Source organism: Melopsittacus undulatus, chromosome Z (genome assembly GCF_012275295.1).
Source record: "Melopsittacus undulatus isolate bMelUnd1 chromosome Z, bMelUnd1.mat.Z, whole genome shotgun sequence".
In the NCBI taxonomy this organism is placed as follows: domain Eukaryota; kingdom Metazoa; phylum Chordata; class Aves; order Psittaciformes; family Psittaculidae; genus Melopsittacus; species Melopsittacus undulatus.
The window spans coordinates 48,321,949-48,344,273 of NC_047557.1; the positions used below are offsets into that span (position 1 = coordinate 48,321,949).

Sequence of the window (22,325 nt, forward strand, 5' to 3'; positions counted from 1 at the left end):
TTATAAGGGCTTAGTAAATGAATTCACTCTTGCCAAGTCAGATCACTTGTAACTTACCAACAAGCCTCTTCTCTTTGGAAAAATACCTCAGGAAGTCACTCTATAATCACAGCTGTGGCTGGGTTTGTTTGTCCTGCTGTCATCTTAGAACTCAAAACTCTACCACTCCTGCTCATTCAAAGGTGTAGGGGAGAAGAAAAACACTACACATGCTCTCACAGCTGTAAGACCTAAATAATTTATTCAGATAAACCTTAAGAACTCTCTCAGGCATCACAATATATTAGTGTACAATTCCTAACAACTTTAGAAATGATGCTTTTGGTGCAAAGCATAAATTTAATGGCAAGTGCCACAAGATAGTCTTTCATTACTTTAAAACAGTATATGATTGACAATAAAGTTATAAATAAATATTATCAGGATTAAGAACTGCATTTAACTTGTACTTGGTTTAAAAAAAAATAAAAACACCCAAACCCCTTTCTATTGCTAAGAAACAATCTCTGACAACTGTCATAATTGAAAACATTACTGGCTGAAGTAACACAATTCAGCAGTGTATTTTCAGGCTAACTGTGCATCTTGAAGTGGAAGTCCTAGTATCCACTTCTGTGGAAGTATTAGTATCTTCCACAGAAGCAGTGTGTGATGATACCACAGAAAACAACAAAAACAGTGACTTGGTTTCAGTTCCTGTTAACAATATCCAATGATTTTTTAAATACAGCTTTAATACAGGTATCCACATCGGTTTTCAGAGATCTCAATACAGGATATTGAGAGGGATGTATTTTCCTCAGGATTCATGCTTTTTTGTTGGTTTATCAAAGTAAGGAGTGTTGTCTTGTAGCAGATCTTTCCTGGGTATGAGCACTGTAACAGAAAAAAAATCCCTCTAAGAATTATAATCTTATGGAAAATACTATTTAAAATTTGAAAGTTGTTTTTATATTAACAAACAAAATTCATGTTACTACAATGAGAATCTGAACTTCTGGAAATGTACCAAGCAGCATCATGGGATCTACCCAAGACAAAATTATATTGAGATTTCTACCTTCTGTTGGTCAGAATATTGCCTTCCCCTTTTTCTTTTTAGAACACTGAAAATATTTTAATAGCATTAAGATACCATAAAAAATGATATAGTGTTGCAGTAGCAATTAGTGAGAGAGGTAATGGCAGTTTTATCATGCCCAAGTCAGAATATGTGTGCTCCAATAGTTCCAGAAATTAATACTAAATTTGACTTAGCCCTCTTCCCAAAAGTCCTGGAATCTCACCTGTAATATTCACCTTGCCCTACCTGTTTTAAAGAACAATAGCAAAAGAAAGTACCAAATGAAAATTACGGCCACTGTGTCGTCACACAGTGTGTTAAGGTTTGCCTAATTATATGCCATTTTAACCTCTTCATAACTCTTAAGTTTTTGCCTTCTAGCTCTTCAGAAATCAGCTTTCCCTTCCTCAGGAAGGGGAGAAGGTATGTCATGTCTGATTTGCTCCAGCAACAAAAACTAAAACACAAACACCTGAAATCCTGATGTTGTAATTTGCCTGGGTCAGATGGCTGTGAAAGGTGCAGTAAACCTGTAAAACTCCACGAGTTTCATTAGAATGTTACTCATTGCACACACATCTGCACAAAGTGCACTGATAATCTCACACCTTCTAAGAAAGAAAACTGATTTCTTTAAAAGCATGCTCCTTGTGTATCTGTGTACTAATACTGATCCATTTAATAAGTTTCTAAGAGCTTTAAGTAAAATTTCAATTGCATTTCTTTTACATCTGAGTAAATTTATAACAAAACATGTCAAAACCTACACACCTAGAATAGGTATTCAAAACATAAATGCCAAAGAAAAACAGAACTGGATATAAAATATTGAAAAACAGAAGTACAAACAAAGACTGGAATAATAATTTTTAACTTTCCTTTTCAAAGGTAAGTTTCAAACATACACTGGCAACACACCAAATCAAAATCACCAGGACATAACTGCATGTGTGGTATATTACTAAATTGAAATCTCTTCTTGCATCACCCTGATCTGAAATGAAAATGAAATGAATAGAAGAGAGGTATTTGTATACTACCAAGTAACTCACACTGAAACCTTCAAAAAAACAAAAGAATAATTATTTGACTAACAAGCTCCTAATTGAAATTGTCTTCTCTTTAGCAAGAAAACCTCAGATGAACTTTTTTGTCAAAGATCTACCCCAACATGATTATACACTATTATGTCTCATATTCTTTTTAAAGAATATCATTGGTGCATGCACTGCTTCTATGACACCACAGGATGATTTCATTTGATTAGGAAAAATGTTCGCCTTACTAGTATTTGCTCTATGTAAGACAGGTCTTTGGCTTTTTATTTCTGGTTATTAGTTATTCTGGAGATGCATGATTGAAAAAAAGAAAAAAACAGTGGTAGCTAAATTGTATATTGTCAGCTATAATAAAAAAATTTAGAGTCAAAAGATTGACAGTAACTCACTTAAGGAGTGAGTCGCAATAGCTTTCTGAAACACTTTACCTAGTTTCTTTTTCCCCTGCTCCTTCATACAAATAGCAACTGATTCCTTCATACCAAACCATTGCCCTCCCAAACCTAAAAGAAGCCTGGAGCAAGGATGTTATACTATTTTAAATACAGCCCAAATGTAGGTATTTTACACTTTTTTCAAAATAGGCCACTAGATTTTCTACTACAGCAAAGTAAACCTTCACTTAACAAAGTTTCCAAAACAAACACACAGCACCTGAGATGAAGAACAATAACAACTAAACATTCAACTGAGGTTGCTTATTTTTCTTTGCCAATAAGCAGCAACTCAAGCAGCTACCTTAGGGTTGTACTTCTACTTTTTTTTTTTTAAATAAATCTGTCCCAAGCCTTTCATATGGTGCTGATACCATAAAAGCAATGATACCATAAAAGTTGATACCATAAAAGCAATGATGGAGCTAACTGCATTATTTGCACTTTAAAGGTTACCACAGCGTATTAAGGATCAAGAAGGTTGATTTTTGTTCTGCTAAAACGTTCTTAACCAAAGCTGTACTGGAATTGAATATCTAAGCAGACTCACATACTTACACAAGCATTTCCCACAGCAAACTTCCCAACAGAAACTGGTTCCTAGGTGCTAAAAAGTAAAGGAAAATGAGACGATCCACTTGGTTGTTTTCATTATATAAATGCACAAGACGTGTGGAAGGGACACAACCAGGACAGCTGACTGCAGCTGACCACAGCTGACCAAAGGGATATTCCACACCATTTGACATCTTGCTCAGCAATAGAAGCTGGTATAAGAAAGATGGGGAGACATTTGCAGTGATGACATTTGTCTTCCCAAGTCACCATTACACATGATGGAGCTCTGCTTTCCTGGAGATGGCTGAAGAGTGCCTGCCAATGGAAAGCAGTGAATGAATTCCTTGTTTTGCTCTCCTTGCCTGTGTGGCTTTTGCTTTACCTGTTAAACAGTTTTTTACCTTAGCCCATGAGTTTTCTCACTTTTAGTCTCCCAGTTCAGTCTCCCATCCTGGCTGTGTGGGGCTTAGTTGCCAGCTGGGATTAAACCACGAAAATATTCAGCCACATATTCAACTGGAAATTGAAATCCCACTTCCAACTTTTTTCCTTTTTTTAATCTTAAAACAACTTTCCTTTACAAACAAGAAAGGATGAAAACAGTAGGGTGAGGTATTTGGCAAAATGGATTAGCAGTGGAAAGCACACCTATTTATTATTTTTTAGATACATATACATAATATATTTAGTTACATATACACAATATTATTTATTTTTAGGTACAATTTTACACATTAAACTGACCATGCTATTAACTATAAACTGCTATTAAAATATGGTGACAACTATTTCAACTCCCTAAAATTCTGAATTCCCAGAATTTTCTAATGGCATACTCTGTGCTACCAGTGACATTAATAAGAGCTATACCAGAATTACTTAGTTCTTAGTGCTGTCTAATCAAAGCTGGATTCTTAGGAAAGATGAAAACACTATAGGACACTGCTCAAAGACTAACACTTCAGAATAATATTATGTTACTAATCAATTCACCACAGTGGAAAGGTCTGTATGTTCCTTCTGTAAGGAGATTCTCTTTTACTCTTTTACTACAGTATCAAGCTAAGCATCAAATTTGATTTTCTGCTTTTTTCATATTTTTAATACCTTGCTCCTGGCCACAAAGATTTTTCATTGCCATGACCTTTATTTGTTGTGTAAAATAAAAAATTACTTTTTTTTTTTTTTGCATTAGCTTTGGATGTAAATTTCAACTTCACTGAATGCTCTTTGCATTTTAATTACACCAGGACAAGTAAGAATCCATTCTATCCATTTTTTATACTGTTCATTCTTATTCTATGAACTTCTGTCATGATGCTCTGGATTTATTTTCCTAAGGATTCCTGATCCTTTAATTGGTGATTCGCTATATTATTAAGACTAAATATTTTTCACTTCAATATAAATTCCAAACACACACAAACCAGACATTTCTCAAACTGTGATGGCTGTTTCCAGAGCACTGTTTTGCTCTTGCTGCAGTAAGATCAATTGCAGAGTGAGAAGCAAAGCTAAGACCTATTCAAAAGGGATACAGAAAAAATAAAAGATGGGCAAAACACTGCATAATGACATCCTCTGCATCTGTAAGTAGGTCAAACACACCCTCATACAGATGTGCTCCAGATTTTTTGCTGCAGGACATTTTCCTGCCCAGTACTACACTCTGGATGACCTCCTTCACTACAAACCTCTTTGTCACTCCTTCTCTTAGAAGTCTACAAATTAGGCAGGGGCAATTCTATCCTTTTTTCTGTTTATGGGTATTTAAAAGGAGACAACATTAAAGCTCTGCTACTGTCAAAACAATCAGCAGTACTCTGCCCTTGTCTGCTGACTCAAGTAATTTCACTGTAAAAGGGTATCAGGCTGGTCAGAGAAGATCTCAGCTTTGTAAATCCTTGCTGACTAGTCCCCTTTCCCATTCTGTTCTTAGAACACTTGGAAACAGCTTCCAGGTATGGCTTAACGACCTTTCCAGAGACTGAGGTGAGGCTGACCAGTTTCCTAGATTCTCCCTCTTGACTTTATTGAAAAGAGGAGAAACATTTGCTTTCTTCCAGACCTCAAGCAACTCCCCTAATCACAATGACATTTCAAAGATTACCTGAGAGTGGCCTTGCACTGACATCAGCCAGCTCCCTTACCACCCATGGGTGCGTTACATCAGGTCCCATGAATTTGTCTATGCCCTTTCTGTTCAAATATTCCTTGCCTTTCCTCATCTACCAAAAGTAAGTCATTCTTGCTCCAGAAACTCCCAGTCGTCTCAGGCCCATGATTTCTGAAAGCAAACCTTTGCAGTAAAGGCTGAGGGGAAGGTACAAGCACCTCAGACTCTTCTGTGTCCCTCATTACAGGGTTCCCTGCCCTATTCAGCTGTGGGCTCACATTTTCCCTCCTCTCCCTTTTGCTGCTGATATACCTATAGAAGTTGTTCTTGCTGTCATTCACCTTCCTTGCCCAGATCAGCTCTAGGTGGGCTCTGGCTCAGCTCCTAGCCCCATCCCTACACACTGACATAAAGATAAATTAATATTTGAGCACAAATTCATGTGACTTTTGCCAGGGAAGTTATGCCTCACAGTTCTTGATGGAGTTATTTGAACAGAACTGGGGTGGCTGGCCGCCCAGAAGCTGCCCAACATGCTTGGATTCCCTAAGTCCCTCAGGGCATGCTTCTAAGAAAGCAATAGCCTTACTGTCACAGAAAGTCTTGCAAGTCACTGTTTAAACTGGAGGAGGTGAACAATAAATAAACAGGTCTCCCAATGGAGGGATATCAAAAGTGGAGTTCTACAGGTACTTTTTGTCATCTGTGCTGTTCAAGGTATTTGTAAGTAATCCTGGAAAAGGATGTTTTCTAATGATACGATCCGGAGTAAGTTCTTTAAGAAAATGGCCTACTGTGAAGAACTGCAGGATGAGAGTTAGACTTGACAAAATAACCAGTACAATGACAGACAAAATCACATGTAGAGACATGTAATGCATACAAGTAAAAAAAAAACCAACAAAAAACAAAACTGATTTCACAAAGAAAGTGACAAACTCAAAAATTCACTATAACCATTCAGATGAGTTTTGTGAATACAAGATTAATTTTGTAAATATAAATAAATGTATGTATGCACAGTAGCCAAAAAAGAAATTTAGAATTATCAATGACTATGAAACCAGTGGAGAAAGAAAAACATCACTGTGCCATCAGTGTGTGTATAAATGCCTGGTTTGCCCAGAGCTTATGACTGTGCTCAGCTCTGATTGAGAGAGCAAGCTCCTAATCATCTTAAGGGAGATAGAGTGGAATTGCAAAGGGTGCAGAGAACAGCAACAGAATGATCACAGGCATTCACTTGTTTCAGAGAAGCTGTCCCATGGGGGGGGTAAAAACCCAAAAAGGGGGCAATAAGGGGCTTAAAAACTCATGCTTACTGAAAATGGATAGCAATTAAAGAGTAGGGCCAAATTCAAAACTACTGCAAGTGACTTCATAAAAAACAGTGTAAATTCTTTGTGAAAGGTTCTTGGATACAAGAAATTTGCATCAGTTGAGAGAAGCAAGTTCATGAGAGAAACTCACTGCGGACAACTAGAACAGAAACCATCCCTGATGCATGAAGTGCTTCCATGTGTAAACAGATGAAAAGATGTAAAATTTCATTTGCTCTGTTCCTCTCTTCTGCTGTCATCTGTCTAGGATCACTGTGGAAGACTCGACACTGGTCTAGCTAGATGAATCTTTAGTCCCGATCATAATGGCTGTTCTAAAGTTAAGTGCTTTATCAAATCTAAAACTGAAACAGTCAAGAGCTTTACAGACACCACTGAACAGAAGTGAAATGAAAACAATGTACAAAGCTGAAGATTTCTTCTATCCTTTACCACACAGTTGTACGCTGAGCTTATTGCTTCCCTTATGTTTGACTTTAAGATAAAATAATTTCTAAACCAGGAATTGTAATTTCAGAATTTGAGTTGTCAGAACAAGGTTTTGGAAAAGAACACTCAACCCTCAAAAAACTCCCAAGCTGTTCTATGGACAGTGTACATACTGCACTGGCTATTTTTCCTCAAAAAGCTTCTACCTAAGCAAGTGCCTACACATAGTGTAGGCATTACATCTAGATATACACTGACTGACTAGCCAGTACATGCATGCTGACCAGCTACATAACTGCTGTCAATCTTAACAGTTAAGGTGCCAAGTCAGAACTTCTTTCTCTCAATGAGGGTACTAAACGTAGTCACTGCCTCCTTCCTAGCAGCCTCTGTATCAAAATATTTGTGTAGAAACTCTGTGCCTTTGAAACTTCCACCTGTCCTAGGTAGAGACATTAGTCAACAGGGTTAAATTAACGGTTTGAGCAGAGAAATGACAGACAGGCAGGCTTTTGCCCTCCCTATCCCTTCACTTAGTTTTCTAGTTCTCTATTTATTTGTTGAGCTACAACATTTTTAAACATCTTGTTAGCACATAGCTTTACTCACCTATTCTGTTGGAATCCGTGTGAACTGCCTGAATAACAGAAGTTCGAAGAATCACTTCAACATCTGAAGCTATTTTCAGAAGCTAGTAAAAGGGAAAAACAAAACAACAAACAATACAGAGTAATTTAACTGATATGTAATTATTTCTGAAAGTTTTTTCCATACTAGACAGCTATTCATACAACAAAGCCAGTCAATTATATTACTCAGTTATGCGCTACCCATACACAGCTTTTACTTTAGGGATCCTAGAATAACTTATAGGTTGATACATAAGCTACCCTGACATACAGCATGAGAGGAAGGATGCTTCTGCTCTGTAACATACAGCAGTATAAATTCTATTTACCAAATTAAAACTGCAAATGAATTAGGTAGAATTCAAGTACCAAAGAAAGTATTTCGTTTCCAGTGATCAAAGACATTAGTGAATGCCTCTGTAACACCTGATTAGTGAAAAGACAATCTACTCTATTAACACTCCAGCTCTTGAAATAAGGAAACAAAAATAAGGGCAAATAATGGCAAAACACGACAGGAATTAAGAATACTGGGTTTTGCAGAGAAGTAGCATGGGAACAAGACATTACCTAAAGATTAGCAGTGGCATTATTATTTGGCAAAAGACCTAAAGTTCTTTCCCTCATTAAGAAGATAAGCAGTAGCACCCTTGCGAGTTTTTTTTTAATGATTAAGAGAAGTCTAGTATTTGTTTGCATGATACCTGCATCAGTAAAAACTGAAATTGCATGAGTGAGATACTCTGGGAGACATGCTTACACTAGAAAGTGGCATGTATCAACAGAAACGGACCTTTGCAAAGGTTAGAGCTCACGACTGGACACCTAAACTGAATTTCTCCTCTCCACCTCCCCTTTTAGGACTTTGGACTAGATAGCCTCAAGTTCCCCCTACTGAATGTCCACCAGTAGCTAGGCTGTATGCTCTTTATTTTCCTGATTTCACTTCAGATTCACATTAAAGGAATTCCGACATGTCCTCTAAGACTGCTTCACAACACAAGCCAAATGCCAGGAAGTAACTTCAGAGGTGCACTCCTGATATGAATTAAACTGCTGCAGTAAAATCAGCTGCTACATCTCACACTATATAATACTGCAGACCAGTTACTCCTACCTCCTTAGGTCTACATACCTATCTGATGTCATTTTGTTCTTCTGCATCAGAGTCTATGTATATATAAACCTTCTATGATGTTCTAGAATTCTGTAGCTGTGATGGAAGTCTAGAAGTTCTTCCACTTGCACATTTAATCAAGATACCAGTTAACTCATATTAAAAAGTTACAAATATGTATTTTATTGGTTGCCATTTCTAACAAATATACAGATCTAAAAACTACAGCAAGCATTTTTGCTGTAGACCTATAACAAAAAGAACATGCAATTTAACAGATCAGACACTGGGAACACAAACACCAAAGTATCACTATATAGGCCTGATGAGAAGCAGAAATGCTAGAAAGTGCTAACTAAATGCTCAGAACTATTTATGTTACTGCCCAGTGGCTGGTGTGAGGCAAACGTTTAAATTTACTTCTGCAAAGGACAAAGGGAGGCACTTTCTTCCAACTAGTGCCCAATGACAATGTAAATACAGGCTGAATGACAAGGACTAAATTATTAATTGTGAATGGATGTTAAGAACTAAAATTATCTAAAATACAGGAGTTTCAGTTCAGGTGTCAGTAAGTTTCAGAAAAAAGACTCAATAAATTAAGTGCTAAGATCATAATAGAGCGAAGAAAACTTACATAGTAAGTTAACAGAACGTTCTACTCCTTCTAATGCACCAGGAGGAAAACGCAACAAAAAAGCCCAATGCTTCTCTATTACAACAGTCACAGTCATGTGGTTGTTTTTTTGCCTCCCATGAAAGATGCTGCCTCCTTTGTGATGAGGAATCAAAATAATGTCCCATGTCTGCCAGTAACTGAGCAGATTATTAAATTTCTCTCTATGCTTCCTTATACAGCAAAGACTAGGTAAACTTAAGTGATCTTAAGTGGCTCAGCTATTATGAGTAAAGTATACAAAACAGTCATGTGAAAATAGCAACATAAAACTTTCTTTTTCCTTAATTGTAAGAATACTGAAATACCAGAAGACACTTTCTCATTCTGTGTTTTTGTATGTACAAAATTCTGTAACATGCTGTTAATATAAATGGAGGTATCAATACATTTCTAAACAAAGATCCATGTAAAAGCCTTTTTGAACTCACCTGGCTCTCACAATGTCTCAAGAAGTACTTACACTGGTTTAGAGATCATGTAAGTATTCTTAAGCAAAGTGGAAAAAAACAACGAAACCAAGAAGTACCTCATTTATCTTCTCTTCAGATGTCTCATCTTGGTGATTTTTGAATTCTTCATTTATCTTTTGTCTTGCAGCTAAATAAAGTAAACAAACAAACAAACAAACACAAAAGTGTGAATAAAAACTGCATCTTGTCTTAGTCACAGTCTCAAAGCTCATAATCCTAAATCCTTTATAGCACTTTCTGGGTGCACGCTGCCTGAAGTATTTTAAAATAAGTTTTCCACGGAATTCAGGTGATGTTATGTTTTAAGTTGACTGATATAGGAATAAAATATGACTGCCTATCTAGTGTTCTGAGCTTTAAAAACAGGAGACACTACTAAAAGCTGGTTTATTAAAAAAGCAGTATTTACCCCCTGAGGAGCAACCATACAGAAAGAGAATCAACTCAAATGCTTAGTACAGTTAAACATGCTTTGGCTGGACTCAAAAGAAGAAACTGACAATAGACAAAAAAAAACCCCAGGTAAAATAAAAAGCCCACAAAGATCATCAAGGTTCTTCCAAAAAAAAGAGATGTTTTTCTTATGAAATGTGGCTTGACTGCTTGAATCCAACAACTGTTTTTTTTTGTTTAAAATTAAAGGGTATCTAGGTATGGACACACAAGTTTTCCCAGTGATTAATTATAAAATATGAAAGGTATAACTTAAAGGAAGATTATGTTAAGAATTCTTTTCCTCTGAATTCAGAGAAGAAAGTTCCATGGAAACATAGTAAGTGTGCACCACACGAAAAAGGTATCTCACCTTCAAGGGCTCTGGCATCATTTTTAAAAACTTCTTGCCGGGTTCTGTGTAATGATTTAAAAAGTTGCAACACCTGTCAATACAACATCAATAGAATTAGCTTGTTTCTTATTGGGATTCTTAGTTAAAATGAACATGTTGCAATTAGGGTGGTCTGGTTGACCACAGAATCACAGAATGTTCTGGGCTGGAAGGATCCTTAGAGATCCATCTAATTCTAACCAACCTTTCATGTTCTTTCCATTTAGTATAGAATTAGATATGGAATCAGTATCTAAGATACTACTCCTCAATCTCTGATTAAATAACCTGCATCCAAAGTGGATGTGAGGAAATATCCTAGACAGTTCTATATGTTTCAAATTAAGCTAAGATGCTAGAGTATTAGCACCACACTCCTAAGTAATCATTTGGCATTACATTAATGTAACCCTGCAAATATGTTGATGTAAACATATTTATTGCGCCAATATCAAGTAAACCCAACAGAAATGGGAGTAACTGCAAATGTCAAATCATCTGATTACAAAATATAGAAACACAAATGCCTGGACTATTTTCACACTTACAAGCCGACATGAGATAAGTAAATTTCAAAAGGATCTAAAACCATCTTTATAGAGACTTTTTATGTCTCTGTATAACACCTGGGCATAATCTTCCAATGGTAATGTGGCAAAACCAAAACAAAGTCACTAAATATAAACTGCTAGATCAGCAAATAAAAACTTCAGTAAAAGCAAACACTAAAAAAAAAATAGGATTTACAATGTAAAGTGACATGCATCAGTATTTACATAAAGCAAAACCCCCAAGAATTACAGCTCACGGTTCTGGATGTTTATTCATTAGACTGTAATGAATTACAGAAATCCTCAAGTCCTTAATAGACTACTTTTGGAGTTTGCCAGAGATTGACAAGAATCCCTAACAAGCACTATAAAAAATAAAAAAATATTGGTAACAAGGTACCTTTTGAAGTGTGTTCTGTCATATCTAGAAAGCACAATTCCAGGTATTTCATGATAACCTTAAATTGTTTTCTCACAATTAATATGCCAAAAATTTCTTAGAAGGATGCAGAGGAAACACAGGGCTGTAACTGAGAAATGCCCACCTTCTTTGTCAGCATGCTCTCTGTCAGCTGGAAATACAAACAAGACTGTCCTCTAAAAGGCCAATAACAACATCCTGACAGGGCCCTGAAAAAGTGCTGCCTCTACTTTAAATCTGGCAATGACAGAAACTCAAGCTTCCCTGAAAGCTATTTCTCCCAACAGAGGTCAACATATTTTTTAGGTTTTCAAGCTAAGTTCTCACCCTCTGCTCATCTGGTCACTTGGCCACACCTTGAAATAATTCATGTAGAAGTGCATGCACAGAAAGTGAGTTTTTAGGAAGAAGATGAAGACATGAGAATAGGAAACTTTCCAGTTCAGTACTGCTTCTTTAATACAGCTTTAGTCTCAGTTAAGGGCCAACTTACAAATACAAACTCGAACCTTGCTTCACCACATGGATCAGACCATGTCATAATATCTACTAGAATTTATGATTTAGCATTGTGTTCAGTATACACTACTGCATTACAGATCTTTCAGTGCATTCTCAATTGTGTTAAGGGTCTCATGAATGTTCAAGTGAAAAACTTTTGCCACTTCTAGAAGAATTAGTATGTAACTTGACAAGCAGTTAAATGAAGTTGGAGGAGGCCATACGGAAGGGAACACAGACTCTGCTACCTCCTTTTCAGCTTGTATCCTTGATAATTAGCAACTGAAGAGAATTGTGCTGCCTTCTACTACAGTATTCCCTAGATGGCTGAATCTGTAGTAAGTAAACCAACAGAATTAAAAGTCAGCAAAAAATTTTCTTATTCTGTATATATATTTTAAGGGATTTGACTAAACTATTTGGACAGGATTTCTAACCCAGAATATTTTTGCCATCTTTGTAAACAGTAAGTTAGCATCACAAATGGTTTTGAGTGCATGGTGAAACGTGAAGAAGTGGTTTACGGTTATTCTAAACTCCGATCAACAATTTTCGGGCATCTTCCTCTGCTATTTGCCTGTTTCTGCAAACCCCTCATATAAAGTTCTTCACCATACCAGCCACAGAGATACATACGTAAGATGACTTCGAAGCAATATGTACTAATGTACTAATACTTTGAGGTCTACAGTCACCTAATGAAATACAGAACTTCCCTAATATCTCAGTGTATTAGTACTCCCAATACTAGGCTTCAGAACACATCTGCGCTCAAGTGCCCCCAGAAGTACTCTATACTGTGGAAAGGTTCAAATAGTTGTCTGCTTTTCTTCATTTTCCCTTCACAATTCATTCTCCTGACATATTTTAACCTCTACTTGTCATCTCTCAACTAGTTTATTTTTCTACAACACCTTTTGCATACAAAACCCTTCTTTCTATTACCTAGTTCTATGTCTTTCTTGCCTGGAAAGCCTCTGCTTTTTGAGGCTATAAATGCCAGGGGAAAAGTTCCTACCCTGCGGTGACATATTCTCTATGTATGTAACGTGTGTGTAGTCACCGTTTACAGCCGAAGGCCGCAGATTTGTGGGGAACACCACACGCCTCCCCGGGTCAGCGGGCACTATCAACAGCTCCAGGCAGCGCACGACGGACAAACCCTCCCGATGGGGGCGGTTCTCGAGAGCAGGACCCGCGACTCTTCAGGGCACGAGTGACCCCGGCCTCATGCAGGGCGCCGGACAAACGGGCAAGTACAAGGTCGGGCCCGCGCGCGCTTGCGGGAGGCAACGGAGGGAAGGAGAGGAGCGGGAGGAACCGAGCAACCTGGACCACCACACCGGAGCAGGCCCTACTCGTCCTTTTCCCATTGACCCCGGCTCCACTTCCCTCTGGCGATCCCCGAGTACCGAGAGCAGCGGGCATGATAGCATCGCGCACGCACTGAACGGCCACTCCCGGGCGAAACCCCTGGCCGCGCACGCGCACCACACTCACCTGCCGCCTGTTCGCCATGGCGACCGCCCTCTTGTTCCGGTCCGGGCGAGCCGGGGAGAGCTGGGAGCGGAAGTGACGACCAAAGAGGTGGCACTTGTCATCCCCGAGTTCCGGGCTGCTAATGCCGTCAGCACCAGCCTCTGCTGCTGGAGCACTGCCGCTGATCTCCGGAGCGGTCCCAGGCCAGCAGACAGCTTGCCTGCAGGTCCCTTTTTTGTCGTGGGCTGCCGGCACACGGTCTTAAACCTGCTTCTTCCGAGGGAGGATCTCAGTTTCAAACCAGAAAGCTGTCAGTGTGTGGCCTGCAAGGGGTTTAACACTTGATGTTATTTCCAAGAAGCTCTTGCTTGCATTTAAACTCTTAATTCCTACCTGCCCTCCTATACCCCCCTAACTCTTTTTTCTTTAATGGTGATACTGATGCGAGGGGTTAACCGATGCAAGGGAGTTAGGGTTAAGGAATGATCTATTAGGGGCTGCAGCTGCTTCCTAAACAATGTATACTGCTTGCTTAACATTTATTGTGCTTGCCAAAGCAGGATGGAAGGATGCAAAGCTGTCGATAAGATGAAGGAGCAGTAACTTGGTTCCTGCTCTCTGGACACCTAAACCGTCTGAACCAGCTTTCGGTTTGGACAGTGACCAACCAACCAGGGAGCATACACGACGACTAAAAGTGAAAAGTTCAGTAGACTCATTTACTTCATGTTGAGACCCTTGCCCAAGACCACCAGGAAGCACTGTGCAAGCGCAAAGGACTTTTCAGCTCATTATAGTACTAATTGGGGATAGGACATGAATGTGTATAGGTGTATTGTGTAACCTAATGCATATGTAGTATTTTAGAGGATAAATGTAGAGGAGAACAACGCTGGGGTGCGCATGCCTTTGGAGGAGTGATCTCCCATGTGCCTCAGTGCTGAATAAAGCATACCTACCTTACAACTTTATTGAGTTGTGGAGTCTATTCACATATCAATACTGAGCTAATCAAGGATTATTTATCAGAACTGATCAAGCTGTTTCATATTCTGTTTCAGTATTTTTCTCTTGGAGACAGTATTATGATGGGCTAAAGAACAACTACAAAATTGAAACCATTACCCTGTTTTTATGCCTACTGAAGCTGGTAGACAGGAATACAGCCCAAACTTTGGAAAAAATCAAGACATGCTTCTTCAGGTGACCTAAAAAGTAGTTGCAGGTTTTGACACTAGAATTGCCTTTGATGGTAGGTGCTAGGATCCACCCTGGCTCACTGGCTCCTCACTTAAGGCACTTAGTACCTTAGTGACTGGCCCAGGGCAATATGTAAGCCCCCCATGGCCTGCTGTACTGCAGCAGGGCTGGTCTCCAGCCCTGCCACAGCCTGAAGGGTGATGTGGCCCACGGGTGCACAAAGGTCACAACCGTATGTTTGCAGGAGTCTGTAAAACACAAGGATGTGAGGGTTTCTTTATCTAAATTTCTCTATTACAGTTTACCACAAAATAATCACTGCTAGCAACTGTGCTACCAGAAAAATCACCAGTAGCAAGTGTACCTATGATTAATAATGCACATATATGTGTATCTCAAGCTATTACACATCACTATCAGCAACTGGTAATAGCAGTAGTCAGCTGTGTAGCAACATTCAACAACTTGCAGTGAGAACAAGCTTTGTCTAAAGATTTTAATGTGGGCGTCCATATATGTTTATTTTGTGACAAAGCTTGAGAGGAAATGAGATGAAATCTATTTTAACTATAAAGTTCAGAAAATGAAGCTTCATTGTTACTTCGTTGGTACTTGTTACTTTATTGTTACATTGTTAGTTCTCCCCCCCCACACTTTTTCATTTTGCTATATATATAATATTTCATTTTGTTTATATATATTAAAAAATATTTACAACTACATGTCATAATGTGTTGTCCTCAGTGGATTATTGCCTGGTCATATTGACTGGTTTTATAGTGAGGAAATGGCTCATGTGTAGAACGAATGACACATCAAACCGCCCATGATCTCGCCTCTGCAAGAGCCATTCTGATACTAGGAACACCTAACACCCAGCTCTACCCATCCCCTGTCTTGATGCCCCCCTCCCAGCCCTGAAAGGCCTTGAATCATAGAATCAGCTAGGTTGGAAAAGACCTCTAAGATCATCAAGTCCAGCCATTACCCCAGGAGTGCCAAGTTCATCACTAAACCATGTCACTGAGTGCCTCATCTACACATTTTTTGAACACTTTCAGGGACGGTGATTCCACCACTGCCCTGAGCAGCCTGTTCCAATGCCTGAGCACCCTCTCTGTGAAGATTTTTTTCCTAAGATCCAGTCTAAACCTCCCCTGGTGCAGCTTGAGGATTTTACCTCTTGTCCTATCACTTGTTACATGGGAGAAGAGACCAACACCTACCTCACCACAACCTCCTTTCAGGTAATTGTAGAAAGCTGTAAAGTCCCCCTGAGCCTTCTCCAGACTAAACAACACCAGTTCCCTCAGTCATTTCTCATCACACTTATGCTCCAGGCCCTTCACCAGCTTTGTTGCCCTTCTCTAGACACGCTCCAGCAGCTTTTATTCTCCTGTAGTGAAGAGCCCAGGACTGAACATGGAATTCAAGGTACAGCCTCACCAGTGCCCAGTACAGAGGGGTGATCACTGCCCTGGCTCTGCTGGCCACACTATTGCTGATACAGGTCAGGATGCCATTGGCCTTGGCTGCCTGGGCACAAGCTGGCTCATGTTCAGTCATTAATCAGCACCCCCAGGTCCTTTTCCACCGAACAGCTTTACAGCCACTCTTCCCCAAGCTGCAGCTTTGCATGGGGTTGTTGTGGCCCAAGTGCAGGAGCTGGCAGTTTGCCTTGTTGAATCTCATACCATTGGCCACAGCCTGTCAATGCAGCCTGCACAGATGCCTCTGCAGAGCCTTCCCATCCTCCAGCACATCAACACTCCCAACCAACTTGGTGTCATCTGCAAATTTACGGGGTGTACCCTTGATCTCTTCATCCAGATCACCAATGAAGGTATTAAACAACACTGTCCCTGTCACCAAGACCTGAGGGACACCACTAGTGACAGCGGTGAATTGTAACATCATTTACCACCACTCTTCGGGCTCAGCTATCCAGTTTCCAGCCTGGTGAAGACCTCACCTATCCAGGCCATGAGCAGCCATGAGACACTGATGTGATACATTCACCTTCTGCTCTGTTCCAGAATCATACAGCTTTCAGCTGTCAAGGCATCAGGGTCTCCAGGATTCACTGGAGTCAGAGCAGCTTCTGTTTGTCTTTCAAACTTCCACGGAAAACTTCGAGCATCCCTGACAGCAACAGTCACTTGGCTGCAGGACACAGCCCCATAACACACACCGGTATTGGGCTGGATTTGATGCGGCAATAAACAACATTTCCGGCCGCAACAGCCTCCCCTGGAGCCCCACTGCATGAAACGGCTACGGGTTACCGCCCCAGGACATTTCGGCTACACCCCGATACTGATCCCTCCGCAGTCTCACTCTCAGCCCTCCCAGTCCCCGAATCCCTCCGCGCCTCCCAAGCCCTACCGCTCCAGGCCAGCGAGGGCGGCAAAGACAGGTGAAGCCACCAATCGCGGTGGGCAGCGCCGGCAAGCGCCGAGTTGCCGACCCAATGAGCGTGGTGGGGGGCGTGGCCAGCGGAGGAAGCGCGGTGCGGCACGGTGGGAGGTGCGGGGCGGTGGCCGCCATGGCTGACGAGATCAGCAAGGCGCAGGCTGCCCGGCCTGGTGGCGATACCATCTTCGGGAAGATCATCCGCAAGGAGATCCCCGCCAATATCATCTATGAGGACGAGCAGGTGCGGGTGGAGAGCGGCCGCCCGGCACACCGGGTGCCGATGAAGGGGAAGGCAGCGGCGCGGGCGGGCGGGACGGGCGGTACCTCTCCGCGCCCTTTTCGCAGTGCCCCAGAGCATCGGGTTCCTTCGATGCGCTGCTCGGCAGAGAGTGCTACAGAGCCTAGCCCGCTCTGTCGGCAGCCTATGTGTGAAGAGCTGGCCGCAGGCTCTTAAGCCGCAGCCTTACGGCATTGCCGGCCTTGCAGGCTTCGCTGCCAAGGACGGGGCTTCTTGCACATGGTGTGGGAAGGTAGTGGTGCGACCCTGGATTAACCATCTGCCGGCAGTATGTGTGTGGATCGCGGGCCTATCTCCAAACAGTGCGCTGTAGCCAGCTGCTTTCGCAGGTCAGAGGTACAGGTCTTGATGTGCGCCTTTCAATAGCGGCGTGGAGATTATACAGCTCTGCCTGCCAGTCTTTGCTTATGAGTACCCAAGAGAAGTTACTAACGGAAAGAATTAGAGAAAATTACAGCTTTTCTGCTGTTCACAAAAGTCTGGGAATGGACATCCTGCAGGCTGCAAAAAAATGATGGTTTGTGGTGGGGTGGGACTGGTATCATTCATTCAATGATGCTGGGGTGATTCAGCGGGCTAGGAGCTAAGTGAAATAATCGTACTAACTGTAGTTAGTGAAATAATCGAAAAAGTGTAGCTGTTATTTGCAGGACGAACTACTATAGTATCCAGTGTAACACCCCCCTCTTTATTTTTAATTAAAATACTGAACATTAGAAGGGCTTTTTCTTTTGAAATAAAGGATTATCTGCAGTCTAGAATACAGACTAAAGCTGCTGTTTGTGTGCTGAAAAATTACGCGTACCTTGGAACAGCGGTTTCTTAATAGATACAGAAGAGTTGCAGCTGCAATCTACTCTCAAGAGTACTGGAAAGTTTCACTGATTTTCTATCATGCTTATGTTACAGGTCAAAACTGCATGAGTTTTTTTCTCAGCTCTGATGGGTACAGCAGTGTAACCTGAGTCCCGTGCTTGAGAATCAGGCCATTGATTTTGAATGATTGGAGAGCATATAACCTACTCCTCACTGCCATTAGTGCAGAATATTTTTTGAAAGAGTAATTATCTGCAGTATCTCAGTTGCTTTTTGCCTTAAACTACACAAAAATGTGTAACTTCTTTTAATAGTGTCTGATCTTTAATTTGCTTTGTTGGCTTTATGAAAATCTTGGAGATGGCAGGAAGTGTTACGAGGAGAAATATAAGGAAGGCTTTTAATCATTAATTGACATGCAGAGAAAAGTAGATATTAAAAAGTACAAAGTCTCTGTGCAAGTAAGCCATATCACTATTGTTTGAATTGAAACTAAACTTTCTGAAGCAAAGGTTGATTCACTGTGTGCTCACAGAGTTTCTGTGATTGTGCTACGAGTTATGCTGTTTGTCCCATAGAAGAAAATTACTTGCTACCAGTCTTCTGCTCATAAAATTCTTCAACTCGGTTTAGCCATTGCGTTCTGACATTATGTGGACCATATAGCATAGAAAAGCCACTTAAATACTCATCTGCTGAAAGTAAGATTTAATAAGGTGCAAGTTAGTTTTATTCACTCATTCCTTCCTAGCCACCCTTTGCTCTTTGGAAGAAACAAGCAGCTTATCAGAATACGTCGCACAGTATTAAAGGCCAGGCTGGATGGGGCTTTGAGCAGCCTGGTATAGTGGTAAGGTGTCCCGTACCATGCCAGGGGGGCTGGAGCTAGATGAACTTTAAGGTCCCGTTCAACTCAAACCATGCTCATACTGTGATTGCTTTTCTGAAATACTTGATGGTGTTGTGAACAGAAATGATCTAACCTCATACTTTCAGGTTCTTTGAAATTATTTTGTTATCTTTGACCAAGGCAATATTCAGACATAACTGGAAGATGATTAGCAGGTATTTGCCATTTGTTTTATTAAAGAAGGTGTTAATAAAGATGAGATAAGCATATATATACTTTTTATGGGCATGCATGCATCAGCTCTGTTTTTACTCATGTGAAAATAATAAATAATACTTAATACAGAATGATGATAATTTTTTTCATACCCACAGGTCTTAAGTAGATGATACGTGTTTAGAAGTTTGAGGACTTTGAATAATGTACCACCCAAGAAAAAACAGCATCTCTGCTTTATGTTTGGGGTATCTGACAATCTGTTGAAGTATTCATTTAATGGGGTATATTGATTTACTTAAACTCTTGGCTTTCTCTGAATTAAATTATGTTTTAACTGTTTGTTCTTCCTCCAGTGCCTTGCGTTCCATGATATTTCACCCCAAGCTCCAACACATTTCCTAGTGATTCCTAAGAAGCCTATTGTCAGGTTATCTGAAGCAGAAGATTCTGATGAATCTGTAAGTACTCTTGAAGTTTTCTGTACACCAAACAGCACCTGCAATTACTTCATAATTTACTAAACTTTCCCCTTTTGCTCTTGACATTTTTAAGAGGCAGAAGTTTTATGATGGTGTAATCCTTTTCCTCTAGCTTAGAATGGGAATGCAGTTAAGATTTTCCAGTAAAAAATGTATCCCTTAATATGTATTTGAAGTGCAAAACACATTGTTACTTTGGAGTACAGTCTTTGTATCTGTTTTCATGGCTTATTGGCAGTACTGCGTATTCTAATATGGGCTTGGGGTTTTTGGCAGATCAGAGATGAAGAATGGTGAAGTTAGCTGAGAGGTGCTGAATATTTAATTTGTAACAATGAACATAAAGTTCAAAGATTTTTGTAATCCTTTACCTGATAAGATAAAGGTTCTTTTCCACCAAAATGGTATATTGTAATGGTATATATAATGGTTGGCTGAAGAAGTAATGGGGGCTTTAGCCATGAGATAAACATAGCTTCTGTGACACTTTTGTAGTCTGCTGTCTAGCTTGAAAAAAAAATCTTTTTACCTTCCTATATTAATGCACAGTCAGGCTTTACAGCTTTTCTTGGGAAGTGTCAGTTTCAGGCATACAACAATCAGAAAAGCAGTGGCTGAATTTCTTAGAGTTAGCTTACCGTCTTATCTGAGTGGTTCTCTGCTCTCATTCCTTCACTTCCTGCCCTCTCCCCTTTTTGTGTGTTTTCTGTTTTTTTTTTTTTTCTTTTTTTTTTCTCCAGCTTCTTGGGCATTTAATGATTGTTGGCAAGAAGTGTGCTGCTAACCTGGGCCTGACCAATGGATTCCGGATGGTTGTGAATGAAGGGCCTGAGGGTGGGCAGTCTGTCTATCACGTACATCTCCATATTCTGGGTGGTCGTCAGTTGGGCTGGCCTCCTGGCTAAGATTACATCACAAGAGTTAAGTGCATGCTTCAGATTACCACCAAATAGATTTAACAATGTTGCCCATCAATTTAGCCACTGTTAATGTTTTTTTTTTTTTTTCAGTGTATGTCTTCCAAGGGTAATAAATGCTCTGAATAACATTCGCACAATAAAGATTAAGCATGGGAGAATCTCTGTGTGGTGTTCCTTACTGATAGAAACAATTCTGTAAGTTAAAATGGTGTTCTCCGAAGTCTAAGTATGTGGTGTGCTTCTGTCAGCTGTTTGCAGTTTTCTATAGATAGCGAGTTTTTAAAGCATTTGAAACCTTAAGTTGCAGCTGCTTAGCAGTTTCATGTCTTTTGGGAAGAAAATTCCTAAGCTTTTTGAATGTGGTATGTAAATATTCTTAAAGCCAATGTAGACTGCTGCTAAAACTTTTTTGGAAAAAAAAAAGGGCTGTGTCAGTACCCTGCAATGTGCTGGAAACACACAGCTCCTGTTGGAGCACTCTGTCAATGGTTGCTTTTATAAAGCCCTTTGTGATGAGAAGGAGTAAAACAATAGTGTTAATGACAGCTGTGATGGTTCCCTAGCACAGTGGTGTTTACATCACTGTTTTGATGGAACTGAGGGTTTGAAAATATTGAACTATGATGCAGGGCCTTGTAAGATGCTAAAGGCATTTAATTTTGGCAGATAAGCAACATGATGTACTATGTGTACATTTTAGATTCCACATTTTATTTGAATAAATTTTATTATTGAAGGGCTTTGTCCTTCAGTGAATGTTGCTGCATACAGTTGTTCATGCAACACTGTCATCAAATCTCCAAGACGGTGAATTTCCTGAAGTTGGGTTTACATATATGTCTGCCAGTATAGACATAAAATGTAACTGTTCTTTCAGTTAAAACTGAGCAGTCCCAGTTTTCACAATGCAAGATACTTGGAAGCCTTTAGGCAGATGCCTTACAAAAATGTGGGTATTTGTGAGCACCGAATGTGCTAGAGAAAGTAATGTTGCAATTTCTAGTCAGATAAAAGATAGTAAGTTTGGTAAAGGCATTTGAATTCATTCAGCTGGAATGTTCAAAAGTACTGTGATTACTTCTGAATGTTCTAAACCTTCAGACTTTTTTCTCTTAAGACAGGACTTGAACTGGAAAATCAGCTATCACTTCTGAAGGTGACTGGTCTATAGTTGGGTTAGGAATATAGAAGTGGTCCTCTAGTGGTAGCCTGTCAGCTATTCTCCTGGGTATCCTGCACAGATGTGAAGAAGAAAACCACCCAGCCCCCAGAGGTTCATCAGACAGAATGTATATCACAAGAATGAGGTATCAATAGCAGATGCTTTATATCAAAATTGGCATTTCTGAGTTAAAACGTGACTGGTGAAGTTAATTGCATCACAGCTGAACCCTGTATGAAAGTAACCCAGTAAAGCTTTTGTTGCTTTATTTGAAATTTGACTGGCAGATGTACAT

At 40.0% G+C, this 22,325-nt stretch overlaps 2 protein-coding genes across 4 annotated transcripts; one reads left to right on the top strand and one right to left on the bottom strand.

Annotated features, from left to right (window-relative positions):
* Positions 1-222: 222 nt before the first annotated feature.
* Positions 223-13,734, bottom strand: LYRM7 (LYR motif containing 7). Of its 3 annotated transcripts, none has more exons than XM_031054427.1 (6): positions 13,693-13,734; positions 10,699-10,771; positions 9,950-10,020; positions 7,608-7,689; positions 3,114-3,162; positions 223-876 (listed from the first exon to the last, which is right to left on the bottom strand). In XM_031054427.1, the coding sequence occupies exons 1-6, from the start codon at positions 13,708-13,710 to the stop codon at positions 828-830; spliced, it is 342 nt and encodes a 113-aa protein (XP_030910287.1). In that variant the 5' UTR covers positions 13,711-13,734; the 3' UTR covers positions 223-827. The 3 variants fall into 3 exon arrangements, 2 of the variants coding, with proteins under 2 accessions (XP_030910287.1, XP_005154960.1); XR_004081381.1 differs by having other exon boundaries at positions 821-876; positions 3,114-3,428; XM_005154903.3 differs by lacking the exon at positions 3,114-3,162.
* Positions 13,735-17,358: 3,624 nt separating this feature from the next.
* Positions 17,359-21,028, top strand: HINT1 (histidine triad nucleotide binding protein 1). The gene is made up of 3 exons (XM_005154902.2): positions 17,359-17,527; positions 19,823-19,927; positions 20,689-21,028. The coding sequence occupies exons 1-3, from the start codon at positions 17,417-17,419 to the stop codon at positions 20,851-20,853; spliced, it is 381 nt and encodes a 126-aa protein (XP_005154959.1). The 5' UTR covers positions 17,359-17,416; the 3' UTR covers positions 20,854-21,028.
* Positions 21,029-22,325: the final 1,297 nt, after the last annotated feature.

What these genes read in the sequence shown, in the direction of transcription:
- LYRM7 (XM_031054427.1), bottom strand. An exon ending in CACGGATTCCAACAGAATAG is followed by an intron (nt 3,163 to 7,607) that starts GTGAGTAAAGCT and finishes TTTACTTTTTAG; the next exon opens with CACCTAGGAACCAGTTTCTG. An exon ending in TTGCTGTGGGAAATGCTTGT is followed by an intron (nt 877 to 3,113) that starts GTAAGTATGTGA and finishes TTTCTGTTACAG; the next exon opens with TGCTCATACCCAGGAAAGAT.
- HINT1 (XM_005154902.2), top strand. Translation starts at nt 17,417, where the DNA reads ATGGCTGACGAGATCAGCAAGGCGCAGGCTGCCCGGCCTGGTGGCGAT. An exon ending in TCATCTATGAGGACGAGCAG is followed by an intron (nt 17,528 to 19,822) that starts GTGCGGGTGGAG and finishes TTCTTCCTCCAG; the next exon opens with TGCCTTGCGTTCCATGATAT. An exon ending in CAGAAGATTCTGATGAATCT is followed by an intron (nt 19,928 to 20,688) that starts GTAAGTACTCTT and finishes TTTTTTCTCCAG; the next exon opens with CTTCTTGGGCATTTAATGAT.